At 37.7% G+C, this 22,251-nt stretch overlaps 1 protein-coding gene across 2 annotated transcripts in view; it reads right to left on the bottom strand.

Annotated features, from left to right (window-relative positions):
• TMCO1 (transmembrane and coiled-coil domains 1) overlaps positions 1–19,686 on the bottom strand; it is a 46,133-nt gene extending 26,447 nt beyond the window's left edge. Inside the window, exons 1-5 of one of the 2 annotated variants that reach the window (XM_006175929.3) lie at positions 19,416–19,686; positions 18,935–19,012; positions 12,844–12,903; positions 3,088–3,134; positions 1,574–1,641 (exon numbers count right to left, since the gene is read on the bottom strand). In XM_006175929.3, the coding sequence (XP_006175991.1) occupies positions 1,574–1,641; positions 3,088–3,134; positions 12,844–12,903; positions 18,935–19,012; positions 19,416–19,485 (323 nt within the window). In that variant the 5' untranslated portion in view covers positions 19,486–19,686. The remainder of the gene's footprint in view (positions 1–1,573; positions 1,642–3,087; positions 3,135–12,843; positions 12,904–18,934; positions 19,013–19,415) is intronic. The other variant, XM_032463827.1, reaches the window with a different exon arrangement.
• Positions 19,687–22,251: the final 2,565 nt, after the last annotated feature.

Genomic DNA, 22,251 nt, shown 5'->3' with positions numbered 1-22,251 from the left:
CGTTACCGTCATCACACAATAAAGCCAAGACCAACAGGAATAGCTACACACACACACACCACTAACTTATAAAAATATTATTCAAAAAATCAGACTATGAGAAAAATAAGAGGTAAAGCATCAAATTAAAAAAAATACATATATAGATGAGTACTTAACCAGCTGCACACTGCCCAGAATGTGACAAATTTAAGAATATTTGTTGTACCAATGGAACTTACTAGATAACTATAAAGTCTTTCAGTGTTTGGTCTACTTGGTAATCCATGGTGATATATACCCAAGAAATGAGAGAAAGCATGGCAGTGAAAAAGAATACTGAGTTTAGAATTTTAAGTTAGAAATTATGAGACTTCTGGATACCCTGGGGAAATTATTTAATCTCCCAAAGGTCTTTTTCCGCTCTAGAGGTCTATGATTTTAGTAATCGTTAGTTAACTGGAAATTCTGTATTAAAACCATTTTGGGCAGTCTCTCTAGTCCCTCACCTAGGTAAAAATAACCACTCCCTTCTTTCCCCTACTACACAGACAGACACACACACACACATACACACATACACACACACACATCTACTATAACATCCATTTATTTGTTTATCTGTCTTTTCTTCCCATAAAATTTTGATATTACTAAGGGCAGGAACACAGCTTACTTGTTATATCCTGATACCTAGCACAAGGCCTGGCACAAAGTAGCCCTTAACAGGTGGTGAGAGAAGGACAGACTGGAGGTGGGGGCAGGGGCTGAGTACCAGGAGAGGCAGAGGGACAGACAGAAATGAAGCAGGGAAGAACAGGAGAAAGGGAAGGAAAAGAGTGAGTGAGGACAATTCTAATAGGTGTGGGATAGTTCAGGTGAGCTTTGAAAGGTAATAAATGACTGCCTGTCGTCTCTGGATATCTTCCTAGCTTCTGTCAAGAGCAGGACCACAATTACTCAGGTCTGCAACATGCTAGTTTAGACAATAGTAATTTACCTTATCATTCAACAAAATTATAGTCGTTGAGACTATTTTAAGAGTCAAAACATCTTTATATGACTACCTTCATTCTGAAGCAGTATGCTCCTAAGTAACTTAAAACTCAGAGGAATATTAAATTATTTTTAGAGGCCCATAATACCTTAGCCTTTGCCTTATACATAAGGTATCCTCAATATTAAGAGGGTGAAAAAGTCATCATATAATTGTATTCTATCAAAATTTAACTTCCTTGATTTTGATAATTGGATCGAGGTTAAGTAAGAGAATATCCACGTTCTTCGGAAATACAACTTTAGCAGTTACAGATAAAGGGGCATGAAGCCTACAACAAAATCTCGAATGATTAAGAAAAATATACAAATAATGTATGAATGAGTACATATATGATACGGAGAAACAGAGAAAAATAGAAAGAAATGAGGGCAAAATATTCACAATTGTGAATCTGGATAATGAATATACTGTTCTTGCAACTTTTCTATAAATTTGAAATATCAAAATAAAATATTACTAAAAAAGTTTAAAGCTCACATACACACACACACATAGAGCAATAGTTAGATTAAAAGGATACAAAAGGATACTCACATAGAATTAAACATTCCCATTAGGGCAGTAAAGCAAAAGCCAATTGCAAACATGGACTTCATTCGAACCTGGAAGGAGACCAACAAATTGTCATTTCACGTGAAAGACAAACCAGCACTAAAGCATACCCCAAAAGTTTTGGTTTCATGTCCTTTTTAAAAAGTGCTCCTTGGCAAAAAGCTATTTATTGGCTAACCCACCCTCTACCTCCAAGGCTTCCTCTCCTTGCTCCTTTCTGATGAATAGTATTGAGGTGACCATGTGACCCAATTCCAGCCAGTAAGTTATAAATACAAGTACTAGCCAGGACTTTTTAAAGGGACAAACTTGAATATATATATTCTTTAATTACATAAATTTAAACTGGCAGACATTTAAACATCTGTGATTAGAATTTTTTTTTTTTTTAACATTTTAAAGGGACAAACTTGGTCAGCATCCCTTTAGGCCTTCTGCCCGGTCTTCTTGCCCAGAATGAAGAATACGATGCCTGACACAAAAGCATCATCCAACAACCAAACGACTGTAAACTAAGGCAGGCCAGCCTGACTCCTTAATGACGTTACTGCGATGCCACCCAGCCCACGAGGACTACCGAGCCCTGCACTCCTTGAGCAAGTAGCAAAACCATTACATGTTTAAAATATTGTTTGTTAAATACCCTGTTACTTGCAGCTAACTTTTTTTCTTAATTACATATACCATAAAAATATAAACAAACCAAAGATCATAAAGATGTAAGATTAACAGTTTATCAGCAATTTTTATCCCTTGTTTCTGTAGTTTTCAAATCTGGTCTCATGAACATGTAGTGATTGTGAAAACAGAATAGCTTTTTTAAAAAAAATGCACTTCTAAATTATAATCTTTCTTAATAAATGTTTCGAGAAATAGAAGATAAAATAATACAGCAAAGGTCTCTCTGTAAGCAAAAGACAATTGTTGCACAGTTCACATGTCCTGTGTTAAATATCCAGAAATTAAGCAGAAAAATGAGTCAAGCCACATAATTAGCCTACCTATGCCTCAGAAAAATAGGCTTGAACAAACACTCCTCTTTATAAATAATGAGTAAATGGCTAATAAAATCACTTACACTTTATGATGTGCCTGGCCCTCAGAACAAAAGACTTCTTAAAGAGCAAAGGCCACAATGTAGGCCATCTATAATGCCAGGTCACCATAAAACCAAAGACTCAGCAATAACGTGAGGAAGAAAAAGCAAATAAGCTATTTCATTTGAAAACATAAAGGGAAGCTAATAAAAACTGTGTTAAAAGGGACAAATTATGACCTCTGAGACAGCCTAAAAAAGCTATTTATATTACCAACATGAAGCTTCAGCCCAGAAGCATATTTTCATGTCTACTTGGCCCAGGAACACTCATGACACTATAAACGGCCTGAATAAACTATAAATTTCTGAAAAGGTAAGTGCAGTGTACTTGATACAAATCAGGGTCTTTTGTTGAAAAACACATGGTTTATGATGAAGTTATATTTAGGACTCTTACCATTGATAAATCTCTGTTGTTATTCTTCAGTTTCTCTTCTTGCCTCTCTGCAAAGAATCAATGAACCGGTTAATACACATAGCGCTGAGCACAAAGCAGATGTTAAACTGTCACTGACTGTGACTACAAAAGCCCTCCGGCCTTGGTATCATTTAACAAGATAAGCTGCAAACCTGGAATACTGTATGCTTTGTACTAACAGAAAATTCAAATGCTGCAGAGCACCAAAAGATTTCATTTTAAATTAAAAATCTTTAAAGTTTAATTTTTTTAAAATTACCTCTAGCACTAAGTGTCTTAATTCTATACATTAAGATACACTCTTATATTACATCAATGGAAAATGTAACTATAATGACTGTACTTAGGTTTCAAATATTAATTACCCACTTCTCAAGTTTTTTCCCTCTTTCAGTTTCTTTGAGAGCAGAGTCTAAAAGTTAAAAGCCAATTAAGATGAACTTAAGATGCAAGTTCTTTCCTATTACAGTCTACTCAACTGAAAAATAAGCATAATTTCATAGTTCAGGCACTGAGAAAGCTAGGAAACTTGACAAATACCGCAAGGGAATTGTTATATACACTGAAGTCTCAGCTGTACATTAATGCCCTTAATTTACTGTACTCCATCAACATAAGGGACTTCATGGTTGTATCTATGAAGCAACTGAAGCCCAGCGAAGGAGAAGTGACTTCTCAGAGACCACCCAAGTCTTTTATGGCAAAGGCAGGACTAGAATCCAAGTTTCCCGACTCCTAAGCCAATGATCTCTATACATACTAGGCTACTGCTTTCTCTGATCATGTATTTTTATCACCAGGATCAATTTATTCAACAAATACTTACTGATTACATACATATATATGCCAAGCACTTTTCTGAGCACTAGGGATAAATGAATGAATAAGACATACACAAATCCCCACTCTCATAGAAGATTATGAAATAATATAATACCGTCCAAATAAAAAAAATATCCCACTGGAATACATTAAACTGGTGTGAGGGCTGACAAATTCAGGCAGGTAAAGGAAAGGGAGGAACAAGCACAGACCCACAGGAACTGCGGACTGGACTGCAGTTTCCAAACAGTACATGGTGGGATGAATATACGACCCCTTGTCCTGAATGTTCCTGTCCAGTGTGTTCTCCCTGGGAGGAAAGAATACAGGCAGGAGAGAGTGGGGATGGTGAAGATATATGGAAGAAAATGAACAAAATGGGAGTTTGAGGATTAGGGTAAGAGATAACTAGAAGGTAAACAGACATAAAACTAGAAGTTCTGGGTTAAAGGACTACCACTGAGACATCAAAAGAAAAGGTACAGAAAAGCATCTGTTAGAGACCTTGGCACATCCTTGACTCCCTAATGTCTCATCCAAACACCAAGTCTTATTAATTATACCTCATAAACACTTGTGAAATCAACCTCCTCTCCTCCTTACTACCACTTCCTCAGTTAGGATTTCTAACATAACTTACCTATATTATTTCAAGTCTCCTAACAGGTCTCACTACCTGCAAACCTGTTCTCTCAAATCCATCTTTCACATAAATGCCTGTCAGATGTACCAACAAGGCAAAACTGAACAAAATCAGGATGCTCCTCAGCTTAAAATCCTTCCACGCTTTTTCATCCTTACAAGATCATGTTCCGGTATCACTTACAAGTCCTGTATCTGGCCTCTGCTTACTTCTGCAACCACATTTCCAACCACTCTCATGAAATTTTATGTTCTTACAACACCAAACAACTTCAAGTTCCTCTATCCAGGATGCTTTTCTCTTGAGTCAGTGTTTTTATTCACAAAGTCTCTTCTACCTTGGGTGACCAACTGTCTCAGTCTTCCCCAGACTGTTCCAGTTTTAGCTCTGAAAATCTCACATCCCAAGAAACTCCTCGGTCCTAGACCAACTGGGATGGGTGGTTACCCTACTTCTACCTAGAATGTTTTATCCCACCCCTATCTGGCCCTTTCCTGGCTAGCCTGTACTCAACTTTTAAGCCTCAGCTTTTGTGTCACTTCCTTTTGAAAATCTTGATTCCTTTGGCAATACTGTTCTAAAGAACTTTCTACGATTACGAAAATATCTATAACTATGCCGTCAATACAGTAACCACTAGCTACATATAGATACTGAGCAATGAAATGTGACCAGGATGACTGAGGAACTAAATTTTTGACTTCATTTAATTTTAATTTAAATTTTAAAACAGTCAAACGTAGCTAGAGGCTGCTGTATTGGACAATGCAGTCTTAGACACTGGCTTAGAAGTCCTCTATTTTGCCTTCTTCATCTTTGTATCCTCAGTAACTGGCATGTAGTTAGTTGCTCACTACTGAGGTATATGCTCAATATTGCTTCATGAATGAATCGGCAATATAATAAAAGCTGATCTGAAGATAATAGTACACCAAAAGTCCCTTTCCAGGGACAGCAGTCCTTCACGATAAAGCTGGTGGCCTGAATAGGCACATAAAGCCCAAAAAGGCTGAAAGTAAACTAAAGTGACATAGTTTTTCTGAAATTCTATTCTACTCCCCCCACCTTTGGAAAGATTTATTTATTTATTGAAGTTCAGTTACAATGTGTCAATTTCTGGGGTGGAGCACAATGTCCAGGTCATGCATACACATGCATATATTCATTTTCATATTCTTCTTCATCAAAGGCTATTACAAGATATTGAATATAGTTCCCTGTGCTATATAGAAGAAACCTGTTTTTTATCTATTTTTATATATAGTGGCTAACAACAACAACAAAAAAAACAAAGTTTAATACCCAAACAGAAACTGTAACCGTAAGTAGCATCCAGGTAGACTATGTATGCATGGCTTAGCCGGAATAGAGCAGTACAGGTTTACAACACATTCCAACACTACTGTATATGGTTTTTAAGGATTTTTCAATTCACATTGCTATTAAATGCCTATCGTATATAAAAAGTAGGTTTCGCTGGTTTCAAGTAATCCAGAAATAAGTTAATGTTTACTTGGCTTTGGAGGGGGTGAAAGAAACACAGGCAAGTTTCTCAGATGTTTGCCTTCACTCCTGACTTGCTCTCATAGACTCACAGCACAGCACCATCAGCTACACAAGATCTAGGTAGACGGTACAGCAGAAGTGAAGACTAATTCTTAGCACAGGTATTTTACTCATGGATGAATAACAGGTGACTGTGTCTGAGGTGACCTGAAAAGTGTACGTTATATGCTCGCAGTGATTTCACTTTTCAATAGGGACCATTTCCAGTAAAATAGAACAAAAAAGGTATTATATAAAAAGGTAAAGTTGGTTTAAAAAAAAAAAAAACCCTCTGTAAAAAAAAGGAGGAGGGGAGCAAAAAGTAGAATAGAATAAAGGAATAACAAACTAGACAGGTATATTTAACAGGGAAATATTATACACTTGATCCTTGAACAACATAAGCTTGAACTGCACGGGTCCACTCACATGTAGATATTTTTCAAAAGCAGTACTACAGAACTACACAGTCTGTGATTGGCTGAATCCAGGGATGCAGAGGAACACCGGATATGACGGTTGACTGTAAATTATACACAGATTAACCCCAAAGTTGTTCAAGGGTCAACGACACAAGCAAAGTTTTGTCTGAAATGAACCTGATCTTTTTAATTGGTAAGAAATGCTGAGATGCCTCAACTGGCATAAACACTATAAAGAACTTAATATTAAAAGCCCTAGACAATGTAAGGGTCTTCAGAAATCCAAAAATGGCCATTTGGGAAAGAGCAAATCTAATCTAATGGAAGTGTTACCAATAGGGAAGCAATTTCAGGTACTCCCCAAGTTATGAACAATAAACTTGTAAAGGTCTCCATAAAGCCACAGTTAGCTTTATATGCTCCCTTCCTCCCCCCAAATGAATGATGCCTTTAAATAATTGCTAGAAGAAATACATAATCTAAAGTTTTTCCATTTTCATTTTTCTTCCTTCCTAGCTTAGTTAACTACATCTCAGATGCTCCTATTTGCTCACTCTCGCTACTCATGTTTTTTACCTTCCTTTTTTTTTTTTTTAGGTCTTAGAAAATTATTAAATTTTTTATCTCTCTTCCATTATGACTACCAAACCCTGACTCTAATAACTGCTAGACAAAGATTTGTCTTAATTATTCATTATCATTATTTTAAAATATAAGGTTCAAGTTTTGCAAGGATATCCTGTTAGACACAATGAGAAATGAAACGTTTGAGTTCTTAAAAATATTTAAAACATCCTCTTAGAGTTTCTCTCTCTCATATTCCAATCAAATCTACTTTCCTTTAAGCCTCAATGATTTAAATTAATTTTTAAATGTCATTTCATATCCTATTTTGCTTTTAATCACCAGCAATACCAAAAAAAAAAAAAAAACCCAAAACAAAACACAATACCAACCATTGTCCCTAAATATAAAGTTTTTATGTTACATTATGGGTTAAATAAGCTTATGAAGACTGATCTGTCAATACAACCACCATGTAATACATGGTTATATGAGAATAATCCAATTTCTAATAAACTGCATTGAAAAAGTATCTTTTTTTTAAAGAAGCTGATTTTCCCTTAACAAGAAACTTTGTTTCCCCAGGTGAATAATTTCTGGGAAAGCTACATTAATAGCTGAAATAAGTGCCAACCATTTATTTTGAAATGATGACTTACACTGTTTATTAGCAAGAACTGAATATTTGAGCATAATGCTTCATGTAATTAGAAGAATAGTTTTGACCGAGATGATGCAATAAATGCTAGCTATTCCACTGCTTGAAATGCTTAACTTCCAGTACCCCAAATAGTTGAATTCATTGAAATAAGTATAAGTGGCTGGCTCTCTCTATCGCTCTGTTAGCCGTTAACTGTTAGTGGTTAACTAGTATAAATCTTCTCAAAAAGTTGTCTCTTGGTTCCAAAAAGGTAAGGAAGTCATTGTCTCAGTCTAATGTTACTTCCATCTTGGTAGTGTGTTACTTACAAGTATAGCTAGTGAACTTCTCTCCTAAGGTTCACTCAGCACCTCCTAAGAGACAGCTCAACATCTAGAAGCTCAAGATTCCCAAGATGCCCGTGCTTCCCAATCCATCTTTCAACTGTTACTTTGACTCAGGAGGGTGAAAATGTGTGTCTAAAACCTTCTACACCTTCCTTGAAGATTTAGAATTTAAAGGTGCCTAGTGCTGGAAATAAACAGCATACATCATTCAGTGTTCACTTGTCCTGGGTGAACTATTTTTTTCTATACACCATCCAGAACCTCAGGATTTAATACAGAGGAGAACCATAACTTAGTCCCTCCATGTGGAAGGAATTCTATGCACTCTCTTACTACTGAACTTTTGGAATACAACCTCTATGAAATTTGAGGAAATTTCACAGAGAGAAGAAACTGGAAGTATGAAGAAGACACATTTATATTCTAGAATGATATACTATCTCAGATGACAAAGGGAAAAATTAAAATTCTAAAAGGGAATACTCAATTAAAAAGAGGCTACATTTTCTTGTAGCTATTGGAATAAACTAGTAGCAATGATGACATCCATTCTGACCACAGTGAACAAACCCCAAACCAATCTATTACACATTTTTATTTGACAGCATTAGGCTTTGTACAACAAAATAATATAATTTAACTAAGAAAGGAACATGTCATCATTTACTTTAGTCAATAACCATTGTTCTTTCTGTCAAAGAATATAAATCAAAGTACTCAGGGGGCAACTGGGTAGTCTGATCCAACCAGTGGTCTGGGAGATGGAGAACATTTTCAAACAAGGAAGAGATGATCAAATTAGCAGATGTTTCTCTATAGATTAAAAGAATTAGGTATTCCATGGCAGTTCTATATTCTGAGTTGTCTTGAATGGAAGACTAATTATTAATAACATGCCTTCAAAATTTAATGTAGTTTGGGAGAAGTAAAATTTAAATGAAATGACTGTTACAGTCTTCTTTTATGGAAAATCCAAATAGCATAGACAAAAGGCCTAGAATGAATATATAAATCCAGGGCCCCAAATAAATTAAATTTCAAAAATGTCCTCCCATCTTTCCAAGTCACTAAGAAAGGAGATACACACCCATTCAGTGAAGCTTCAGAAAGCCTGCCCTCCCTTCCCTGGCCACTTCCTGGGGATATCTGCCTCTCACCATGGTCCTTGCTGAGGTTCAACCTTACGAAAATTCCTAACACCCCCTGCCCTGCCACTACTATCCCAAAAGGTAGACAATCCATAGGCTTTCCCATGACCTGTGGTGTGAAAAGATGAGCTGAGCTCACTGGAATTCCTTCTTTCAGGAATTTAGACCAGGAAACCTTGGGAAAGCAAGTCATTTAACTGTGGGAGCAGAAACAGACAAATTATAATGTAGCACTGCCTCTCAAATTTTAGTTTATTTAAGAATTACCTAGGCAGCTTATTTAAAAAGTAGGCAGCGGGATCCCACGCCCAGAGATTCTGCTTCCGTAAAGTCTGGGAGTAAAACTCAGAACCCTTCACTTGTGACAAGCATCTCAAGCAATACTGACATCGGCGGCCCAGAGAGCACATCATGAGTAATACGGATGAAGAAAGGACCACAGGACACAAGCCAAAGTTAGGTGTGACGAAGCCCAAGTGGAGAATCTGAGCAAAGGGAAAGTAAGGTTGCATAGTAACAAAACTGTAGATAAGGCCAATCTACAGAAATACATTTAATTGGTCTTATAAAGTTGTTGGTGATGAACAGCAAATCTGACAGCGGCCAGTGCAAAGCGGGAGGCAGGGAGAGGGGAACCATCATTTCAGACACAGTGTCAACAAGATAAAAAAAAAATCAATTATTTATGAGAATCACTGCTTTTCTCGAGGCTGAAAACTCTAGAAAGTTTCCATAATTTCTCATCAAAGGAGTATTGTCTGATGTTGTTGGTAATGTTCTCAAAAGCATTCCATAGTAGTACTACAATAAGTTGTATCTGGCTGAGCTTTTCATGACAGGCCTGACAGTGCAAATGTCAAGGCAAAAATAGAGTAGAAGCAATTTTATGAAATCCAACTTAATACAAGTTTAGGTTTACAGATTTCTGATAGTCTGGCTTAATTTAAGAGTAAAATTTCTAAATCTATAGGATAGGTAGGATGTTTGTCCTTCAAACAACTCCTAATAAATATTATGTCTTGTAACGCCTGTTAAGATTGCTTTTTCCTGATAAGATTTTGATAAGCAACTCTTCATAAATATCATTTCTTTACCTTCTGATGACATTCTGCTGAGCACACAATTTAAGGTTGCAATCCATGTTAAGATAATTTGAGTTTAGATACTTTGTGTTGTCAACTTAAGGGCAGAGGGTAATGTCTCCCCCATGTTTATATCTTCCCTATCCTTTACAGCAAAGCCACTTGAAAGAACTGTCCATGTTCCATGTCTTCACTTCCTCACCAAGTATTATCTTCCTAATCTATACAATCTGGCTTCTGTCCCCCATTATGCTACTGAAAGCCTTCTTGCTAAATCACCAGTTATCTTCGTTTTGCCTTTGAGATACTTAACACACACCTTCCAACCTTTCCTGCCCCCTGAGAGTCTCCCCTCAACTTCTGTAACACAATTCCTTTCCAACTTCTCTGGCAATGTATTTGCAGAGCTCCACTTCTTCTGGGACCCTTTAAATTTCTATGTTTCCTCAAGACTCTCCAACTCAGCCCTTTACTTGTCTTACTCTATATCGTCTCCCTGCGTGATCTCATTTACCTCGTAGACTCAATTACTATTTATAAGCATATGACTCTAAAATCTATTCGGAGCCTTTATCTCTCTGCCAGCCCCAAACCATACATCCAACAAAAACTTTCCACACTATGTCATCCAGGCACTACAAATCCAACATGCTCAAACCTGAAATCATCCTCTCTTTTCTTCCCCAGCCCAATCTGTTACTCCTCCAATACTCCCTCTCCTAATGAGAAATCTGGGCTTCTTGCCAGACCCATGCCTCTCTCCATACCCTACATCTAAAACATCAAGTCCTGTTACATCTACCCCCTCTGTATCCACTGAATCTGTAACACCTCTTCATTCCCACTGCCACCACCTAAATTCAGGTTCTTGCCATTTTTATGTCTGGGATACTTAAAAAGCCTCATAATTTCCCTACCTCCAAAATGATCCCCACTCTGATTTATCCTCCAAACTACTGCCAGAGTTGTCCTCCTCAAAATCTGACTTCAAACCTCTGTCTAAATCCCTTAATGGTAATGGGAAGCCTTCTGGATACAAGTTAATCTCCTTACCTTGGTTTATTTAATAAGGACCTTTATGAACTAGGCCCTACTTACTTCTCTAGCCTTGTCTGCCTGTACTTTACACATATTTTCTTTCATTTGTTAAACTATAGTTTCAGACACACACCTTGCTATTTGATCCTCCTCTGCTTTTATATATGCCTAGCCTTTGCCTAAAATATACAAGCCTTAAAAATGTGGATTCAAAAGCTATAAATGAGCAGGTTCAAATCCCCTCTTTACCACTGACTTAATTCCATTATACCACTGGACATACAATTCTGAAATCATTCATGACACTGAATGACCCAGAGCAAGTTATTTAACTTAAACCTCAACTTTCTCATCTCTGAAAATGAGGTAACATCAGTCACGACCACATACAATTAAGAGAATTAAAAAATTTGTAAAGTGTTAACCTGTGTGTTGCAGGCGATAAGTACTCAATAAATACCGACCAGAATTTTACTTATTTACATTTTTATTTAGCTAATTCACACTAAAGCCCCAAGGTTCAGCTAAAGCGCTCTCTTAAAGAAAAATCTGACCCCAAGGTTGGTTTGACTATTCTTTCTCTTTACTTTTATAAACTCAGAATGTATCTCTACAAAAGTATTTACCGCACTGCACTGATCTGGTTTCCTTCTCTTAAAAGACAGAATTTTCTTCTACTTTGTTTCTCCAGTGCCTACCGCAATGACTAACACACAGATTAGATGCATAGTAGCATCTTGCCATGGAACTAAATAAGTGGGCCATTTAGAAAACATGATACTGCTACACTATATTGAAAAGCTTTAACCAGAACAGGACACTGCTACAGTCCAGCCTGGTAGAGTCTCTCCTGGGATTTAACAGCAGTCACCTAGTTGCTGAACCAAATACACAGTTTTACAAATTTTTTCCTGATTTCAGAATCAGAAAGCATCATAAGGTATAAATGCAAATCATATTCCAGTCATTTATAAATTGTCTTTTTGGAACAGAATTACAATCTGTAATTAAATTCTAAATCACACCGAAAAAAACAATGACATTCACACCAGGTAAAATTACTCGGCAGAAAATTTCCTACGCCCTAGTGGATTTCCATCACCAGTCAGTTCTCAGTAAGGAAGCCATGGCAACAATAAACACAAGTAACTCAGACTTAACTGGAAATAATCATCTCAGATAAGAAGAACAATGCGCTTTACAAACTATGCCAAAAACTCTCAGCCAAGTTCAAAAGCCATGACTGTCAACATCATTCTACTAAAACTGGAATTTCAAAGCTAAGGGCAAAAGGAACAACTGCTTGAACTTGTCCTACAAAACGGTGAAGAGAGAGTAAGATGACGTGTGCAAGTGCTCTGTAAGCCATAAACCATACAAACACAAGTCAGCACTATTAAAAACTTTACTGTGTTTTCATCATCTAAGAACTCATTTTTCCCCAAGAAAACCTGAATTTTGTGTATACCAGTAACTCATCTTACCTATTTTCTTCTTTTGCTGTCGCCCAGCTGACTCTGTTATTGTTTCCTTCTTCTTTTCCACTGTAAACAACATAGGAACACAGTTAAAATTAATTATGCCTTACACTAGAGAAACAAAGGATGCTTTATCACAGCTAAACCAACAAAAGAAACATAAGAAAGTTACACACTGGCTTTGATCATGGGGGTGGTTAAGTTCACTGGTCTTGTTCCCACACCTGCTGACAGTAAAGGGAGACACAATATTCTAAATGTAAAACAGTAATATCATAGGCACCATTAATCAAATACCCATTTTGTCAACACAAAGTCATAATAAAAACTGAGATGATTTTCAGACTGTTACCTGAGGGTGATTGCCTCAGGGAGAGTCTAAGCACAATTTCAGAATTCTGTTCTCTCAGATGAATTAACTGTAGTTCCATTCTCACACTCACTAAAGAAGGTGAGAATTCATTCAGTTATTGGCTGCCAAAGTAACTGGCACGGTTCTGGGTAGATAAAAAGATAAACACAATCCTTGCCCTCTAAAAAGAAATCTAGTGAGGGCAGATAATCAAATAACAATTATAATATAGAAAGCTGGCACGACAGCCACATGCAGAGTAGGAAGACCTGGGGAGCCAAAAAAGCTACAACCAGCTTTTTCTGATGCTTTTGAATTAATATGATGATAAGGTAACAGTAAGCTTTTGAAGCCAAATAGCGCAACATGTTTCATTTTATATTTACTATCTTTATTCACCTATGAATGGACAAGCAATAAATACATCAAAAATTACTTTCATTTATGTTACCTGCTCTAATATTATCTTAGGACACTTCCTTTACTCGCCAGTAGTACAGTACACGTATTATTTCTAGAAGTTGCATTAGAGAGAACTGGCAGGTAGGAATCTTTCCCTTAGCACATTAAGTATGCTGCCTGAATTCTAAAAGCTTAATTGGTGTTAGTCCTTTATCAAAGAGATGGAAAGTTCTATTTAATCTCACTGTTACAAATGAAATGGTAAAGTTCTCACTAAAATAAAACATGAATATATACATTGGGTGTTTAAGTACCAAGTACTGTTCCAGGTAGATAAAAAGATAAAATATACACAGGGGGAGAAAGAGAGAAATTTAGAATGAACTACTAGTATGAGATCATAAAAGGAAATTAAGTCAAACTCTACAAGATGTTATAGAAATAACATTTCAGAAGACAGAATGGACAGAAAAGTTGATGCTTTACTCTTTATCATTATTAATTTTTTTCTTTATCATTATTATTAACCAAAGAAACAAAAAATATTTCTTTCCCACCCCAGAAGGACTATAACACAACTACTTGGCATTTAACCATAACTGCATAAAAAAAAAAGGGCAAAAAAAAAAAAAAAAAAAAAAAGCCAGAAAGCCAGAAAACAGAAACATAAGATGATACTATGAACATTAACCTGGTCTTCTAGCACACTGGATTGAGACTAGATCAATCTTTTCCAGGGATAATATAAATTAATCTAATTTTTTTCAACCTCATAAGGTTGCAAAGAAACTCTTTTTCCTAATATTTATTCACCATCATCTCACCCCATAAGAAGAGGTGGAGATGTTAGAATTGACAAAAATAAAAGATGTCTACTCTAAAACGTATTTTTGCCCATGACCTGGTATTGCTGCATTCTGAATTCCATAGCTGTCAAACAGTTTATAATTCACTCTAGAAGTTTTATCCCATTTCACTGTAAACAAAAGAAACATTTCATACTTCATAATAATTTGCACTTAATAAATGCTCTCAAATTATAAGAATCCAATTACATACAGGACTTTAATCTTTCTCATTTACTGAAGTGCTCTTTCACTAGTCTAAGTTACAAAAGTAACACAATGAAAGAAGACTTACTGATATTTACAGCACACTCGTAAGTCTACAGACCACCTGAATCAAACAACTTGATACCTTCGAGAAAGCATCTTAAGTCAAGGTCCCACTACAGTAGGACAACTTTTTAAATAATACCAGCATTGGAGGGAGATGGTATAGCTCAGTGGTAGAGTGCATGCTTAGCATGCACGAGGTCCTGGCTTCAATTCCTACTACTTTCATTAAAAATAAATAAACCTAATTACCTCCCTCCCTCCCAAAAAACGCCCATAAATAAATAAATAATAATACCAGTATTCTTCAAATAATGCCTAGGACCAGGTCTGCACAAGAAAAGAAATCTACATCTAATTCTGATTCAAATCTATTTGTATTTCTTTACATTCCTCAAAACCCTACAAATTTCTCTTGCCTAGATCCTGACCAAATTTTGAACAGAGAATGTCAGAAGGGGTTATGTGTTTGCAATTAAGACATCTGTTCATATATATATACACATACACACACACACACACACACACACAAACTAGACACCTGTTCAGAGAGGGAATTTACCTTATTTCTTCCTGTTAAATATCCCCCATGCTAAATATAACAGCTATCCATTTAATTACAGATATCTAGAAGACAGGTATTTATATCTATGCCCCTCCATTCTGTACTGCACTCATCATGGTAAACTCTACATAGAGCAAGCAATCATATGCATCAACTGATTACATAAATGAAAAGAACACATGCTCACTGAGTTTTGATAGACTACCTAAAGTGGAGGACCTGAGACCATAAGAAATGCCATGAGACATTCCAATCATCATCAGCCTACTTCATACTTACATTCAAAGCAAGCACATCAGGCAATTATATTAAAAACTACATTAGGGAAGCTTTGCCTAGCAACTATATTACTTTGAATTTAGGTGTCAAGTGAAGGAGACTTAATTTATTTCTATAATATAGATAACTAGAAACAAGGCAATTACTTATGGACACTAAAGAAGCCCAAAATCTATAGAGGAGATTCATATTCACTTAAGAATTTAAGGTATGAGAATATTCATCCAAACTTGAAGCTAAATGTGTTGTGTATTTCAGAAGACTACTCCACGATACATGTGACATGAAGAAATGTGGATAAGGCTGCCACTGTGTGCTGGCTAAATAGTTTATGATCATAGAACAATCCTCACAAAGAATATATATGTGATGCTATAGAGATAACTTATTCTTCCATCTATTCAACACACTTTTCTCAAGTATTGAATCTTAGCCAGGCAGTGTGTTAAGTGCTAGAGATACAATGGCCTTTGCCCTCCTAGAAATTATAGTTTAGTTGGGAAAAGGACATTATTTGAATAATAATAATCATATACAGATAAAACTGCAATTAAGACAAATTCTCTAAGGGGAAGTATATGGATAAATTAATGCCCATGATAGGAGATCTCACCCTGTTGGTGAGACTAAATAAGGCTGTGAGATCTGAAGAATGAGGAGGAGTTTACTGGACAAAATAAGAAGGGAAAATTATTCCAGGTAGAGCAAAAGCAGATACAAAAACTCAGCCCCAAAGTAGGAAAAAGCAAGATTAGTCCAGAGGTTGGAAAAAAAGCCCGAGCGGCTAGAGAAGAGAGAGCAGGGAAAAACATGACATCGATGTAATCAGAGGGGCAGGGAGGGAGGCACCAGACCATGCTGGACCCAAAGCAATGGGAAGAAATTGCATGTTTTTAAGAAGGGCAAGTAACACAATCAGATCTGTGTTTTGAAAAATTACCCCAGGTGTAACTGTAGAGAATAAATTTGAGGGGCTGCACATAGACCAGTGAGGATGCTATTATAGATCAAATGAAATGTGATAGGAGTTTAGACTAGGTGGTGATGGCAGAAGTGAAGAGATGTATAAAGACTGAAAACTCTTCAGGAGAACAACAGTATCAGAGCTTGACAGTGGACTGCACATACAGGGCGAGAGAAGAAAGTATTCAAATCAACAAATATTTATTAGACATTTATCACGTGCTAGTCACTGTTCTAGGTGTGTGGGATACACCAGTGAATGACGACGATAAAAAAAAAAAATTCTGTCCTAATGAAGCATTTATTCTAACAGGTGAATAGGAAAAAAAAAACCAAAAACACAGAACAAGACAAGACAGATGAGGCACAGAGGTAGAGGAGGTGGGCAGACTGCAGTTTTAAACAGGGTACTCAAGTTAAGATAAACTGAGGTGAGCTCTGAACAAAGATTTGAAGAAGATATGAGGGTCAGCCAAGCATTTACCATAGAGAAGAACATTCTAGGTAGAGGGAACAGCCATTAGAAAGGTCCCAGCAAAGGAGTGAGGCTGATGTGTAGTGAGGAACAGTAAGCAGGTCAGTGAGGGTGGAGCAGAGTGAGAGGGGGAAAGAATATCGAAGCCGTAACAGGGAAAGCTCTGTAGCCACTGGAAAAACTTTGGCTTTTCCTCTGAGTGAAAATGGGACACGATCACAGGGTTATGAGGAAGGAAATGATCTGACACACTTTTTTTTCTGATGCACTTTTAAAAGGATTAATCTGGCTGCTATCTTGAGAACAGACTACAGAGAAACCCAAACACTTGTTGGAGGCTATTACAATAATTCATGCAAAGGATGATGGTGGCAAGGACTATGGTAGTTATCAGTGGAAGTGATGTAAAGAGGTCAGATTCTGGATTTTTCTGAAGGTAGCCCATCAGTACTGGATGTGGGCTGTGAGAGAAGAGTCCAAGGTAACACAAGGATTATGCTCTGAACAATACTTAAGATAGAATTATCACTGGCCAAGATTGTGAAGGCTACAAATAAAGGAGGAGTGGAAGTGAGGATCTAATATTCTATTTGGACAGGTTGGGTTTGAGATGTACATGAGACATTCCAGTGGAATTAACAAATTGATATTTGGATATATGAACCTTGCATTAAGGAGAGAGGGCTAAGGATGTAAGTTTGCAGGTCACTGGCAAATAGAGCACATAAATGAGTTCACCAAAGGAGTGAGTAGAGAGGAAAAAAACAAATTTGGGGTCATCCTCAATAACACAAGGTCACAAATAGGAACCAACAAGTAAATTGCAAAAGAATGACCAGCAAGATGAGAGCAAAATCAAGAGAGTGTGGCATCCTGGAAGCCAAATGAATAAAGCATAGCAAGATTGCTGGCATGCACCACTGGAAACAAGGAAGTCCCATTCACCAAACAGAGAAACCTGGAAAGGGATCACATTTATGAAAATAGAGATAATGGGCTTGGTTTTAAATATGTTCAGGTGCATCATCAACACTGAATAAGTAAAGGAACAGTAAATTGTAATTTAAAAGGCCTGAGCTTAGTTTGTAATTCTTTGCTCTGTGACATTAATATGTTATTTAACCTTTTTGAGCCTCACTCTCCCTTTTTATAAAGAGAAAACAATATTTATACAACTGACTACAAATGGTTGCTATGTGGATTAAATGGGATATTGTAAGAAAGAAAACTTCAAACTCTTACAAAGACATAAAGAAAAGTGATAGAACACAAAAAGTCAGAGGAATTTGAAGATGCAAAAGCTAGATTTCATCTTTATGAAGCAGAGAAGGCTGAAAAATCAAACCGATAAGGAACCATTCACATTATATCTCTAGCAGCCTCCTCAGCTGTATCCTGTAGAATTTGTTTTATTTCAAGGACAACAGACTCGACTCATACTTAACCTTGTCCTCAAATACTCCAGCCACCTCACCCAACTGAAAGCTGGCTTATCCCAGAAGACACTACTTACGTTGATACCAATCCTAATGGTCTGTTGTTCTCCAAACACAGCTTACTCATTATAATTTCCCTATTTTTGCACATAAGCTATTTCCTTTGCCTTGAATTCCTTCCATCTCACTCCTTATCCAAGTTCTAACTATCCCTGAAGGACTCAAGGCTATCTGCATCACAAAGGCTTCCATGGCCCCTCACAACTGCATGGGAACTCTTCTTTAGAACCACCACACCACATAACAATTACTGCTCCTGTCCCTTACAGCCCGGTAGTTTGTATTATACATTTTGCATAAAAGTCTTACATTTCTAAATAGACTTCAAGTCGGATTCATCTTTGTATTCCTATAAAGTTTTTACATCAGTTGGTGTTCCTAAAATATCTACTGTGAACTCAGTGAGCTTGATGTGTTGAAACTATTTCTAAAGGATGTTGCCGTACTCACATTTTTTACTCTGTTTTTCCACTTCTGCCTTCAGTCTCTTGTACTTGTCTGTCCTGTAAACCAGGACCCAGGTTATACCTGAAACATTGAAAGCAGCATGCTAATAGGGAAATGTCTGAAACGGTCACAACAGCCTTTATTAGTGGTCACCATTGGATAAGAATGGATTTCAACTTTTTCCTGTACATCTATCGATAGCTAACTTTTTTCAAATGTGAAAACAACTGACTCTTCAACCAAAACTGTGACATGATACGAAGGTGTCTCCAAACACGCAAGTGAAATCTACCCTAGACCAAAGAAACCTCGGCAATCGATTCCACACGATCTCTCCCGACCCAGGAGTAGAATAAACCCCTGCCCCCACCCTTAACAAAGGAAGCAAGGCTCGCGACCTCTCCCGTGGTGGCGCGAGGGACCCCGGGCCTAGGAGCGTTCCCCTCGGGGACTGATCAAACGTCAGAAAAGCAGCCGCTCTCACCCTCGGCAAGCAGAGCCGTGCACACGGAGATAAAAACGATAAGCAGCGTGTCCGCGAACATGGTGCTCATCTCGCGCTTCGGTCTCTGCACTCCCACCCGCCAGGGCGGAAGCGCTCGAGAGCCAGGAAAAGTGAAGCGAAAACAACTTTCCTAGATTTCACGACCACCAAGCAACACACCGACTCTGACAGACTGGAAGCCGCACTTCCGCTTCCTGGGCGCAGCGCCGGAAGTGATCGTCCCGGCGCGCCGTCTGGCCCCGAGAATCCTGCGGAAATCGAGCCGCAAGTCTCCGGGGCTGATGGGCTGGCGCTCAGGCCGAATCTCGCGAGAGTTGGAACTGGAGCAGCTGAGACCGAGTATCGGCGACGTTGACTTCGTTTTGGGAAGTGATTGCGCCCGGAGGTGCGGCTGCGCGACTTCTTTTCGGCCAGGATCCACTTGTTTGGACTCGTCCACACTTCTGCCTCAGGCCCACCTCTATGGCCGAGTAGATAGTTTAGCCTAGGTTTGCGTAAAGTGGGGAGACTGACTTCCGCAAATACTTGCTGAACGCCTCTTTCGATGCCAGGCCACGGATCTGGGACTGGGGACGCGAACATCAGTGAGTCGTGGGCCGCTGGCTTCCAGTAACTCACGTCCTAGCACAGGAGGGAGACTTGTACATGCGGTGTGATTAGGGTTTTAATAGAGGTACGACCAGAATGCTGCAATGACCCAGTTGAGGGGGTGGTCAGAGAAAGCTTGTGAAAGGAATTGAAGCAGTGACTTCAAGCAGTCAGTGCTTTTGGAGAAAGCAACGGTCTTTCTAAACAAGTGAAAGGCAAATCACGGGTGCTTTAAATACCTGTTCTGTAATTGAACAGTGAGTGGTGTGTCTGGAGAAGGGGCCCTAAACTCAAATGCATACCGTGGTCAGATACAAATAATCTTACACAGGCTGGGCATAAGAAAATGATGGGAGGTACTATGAGGAATAAGGGAGCACTAACTTTGTGTGAAAGGAGCAAGTGATAACACACATCCAACCAATTTCCCTCGGGGAATGAGCATCCAGTTTCCAATATCTTCCCACTTTTCAAGAAAATCCAGAAATCCTGACTTTCTGTGATATTTCTGAAGTTCAGTTTATAAATGCTGGTAACTCATTAAAATTTTAAAATACTATATAGGTTAAAGAAGTTGTCTCAGCAGCTTGATTTCAGCCTCTTCAGCTTTCCCAGACTGATTATGTCTGTGTGTGTATGTAAATCTGGAAGCTGGCTGAACTGTCTCGCCTTGACATGTACTTTCTATCGTTGGTTCTTTTCTCCTAAACTCCAACATAGATTATTTATAGTTTTCTCATAACACTATTTTTGGCCTTTATTAGTTATATGTGCATTTCTTGTCTTCTCTTGAGTCTTAGTGGCAGTGACCCTCTCTCCTTTTAACAGAGCTTCTGTTAAAAGGAGAGCTTCTAATTGAGCTTCTAATATGTGTCAGAAACAGTGGTGGGCACTGTAAGCTTCAGAGCAGGTGATGAAGATACTATTCCTGACTTCTTTGGAAGCTATAGATTATAATAAGATATAATAGAGGTATTCATAAAATGTTATGGGAGCACAGACAAAGGCAAGACTGGGTCTTTCTGGAGGAGTTGGGAGAACTTCATCACATTGAACTAGACCTTGATTTGAGTAGAAGTTCAGATAGGGTGGTTTTTATTCAACTTTGTATCACCCATGAATAATGTTGAGGTGCAACAGAGCATGACCTTTGAAGTCAGACCTGGTTTTCAGTTCTCACTTTGCCATTTAATTGAGCAAACTGAGCAGTCCTTGAGCATATCGCTTAACAGCTTTGAGCCTTTTTTATAAAATGGTGACACCACCACCAGCTTCATAAAATTGTTATGAAGGTTAAGTTAGAAAGAGTATGTTATAAAACATTTAAAGCTGTTCGCGGCACAGTTCATTAAATCCAGCCTGCTACTATTGATTGTAAGATGCACTATTATTTTATATACTACTAAGAAAAAACTAGTTAAACCATGACACATCATTGAGTGTAAGATGCATCCCATTCAGAGGTATTAAAATGTTGGGGGGGGATGGAGTCTTACAATCAGGGAGATACAGTAATAAAAAGCATTTCAGTTACTCCTATGTTAATGTTTACTACAGAACTGTAGACTGGTAGGATAACATTTCCTTCTCTAGGGCAACAATATCATGGCCCTAAGCCCCTTACAATGCTGGAGGCAAGTTCAATGATATCTTTACTTTACTACTATCTTTACTACATGCTACCAGGTGGGTATCATGTCTCTAAGCTTTCAGTTGTACTAATTTTTAGTACATAAAAAGGTCACAATAAATGTTAACTATTATTATTATTGGTTCTTATTAAACCACCTAGCACATAATCCTTGGATGAATTTTTTTCTCATTCTATTCGTTTTCCCTGTGACCTTGCTTTCTTCAGTACCCTCAGTTACCATCTATCTATTGATGATTGATAAAATAATATCTATAGCCTAGTTTCTTTTCTGATTTTCAGACCTAGTATCTAACTGCCAACTGGGCATTTCCGTCTGGATATCCCAAATAGAACCTAGCCAATTCTCTCACCCAAACTCCAATTCTGTATTCCTCCCTTATTCTCTTGATAAGTAGCACCATCATCTACCTGGTTTTTCAAGCCAGAAATACAGAAACTATCCTTAATAACACCCTCTTCTTTGTCCTACATGTCTAATCATCAAGTTTGATAAAGTCTTCCTCCTTCTTATCTCTTTTTTCCATGTCTTTCAATCTTCTTTACTACACTTTATTTTAAGCCATCATTGCCTCC

This window comes from Camelus ferus, chromosome 21, assembly GCF_009834535.1.
Source record: "Camelus ferus isolate YT-003-E chromosome 21, BCGSAC_Cfer_1.0, whole genome shotgun sequence".
NCBI classification, from domain to species: domain Eukaryota; kingdom Metazoa; phylum Chordata; class Mammalia; order Artiodactyla; family Camelidae; genus Camelus; species Camelus ferus.
The sequence above is the reverse complement of the archived record's forward strand: the minus strand, read 5'-3'. Positions and strand labels throughout refer to the sequence as shown.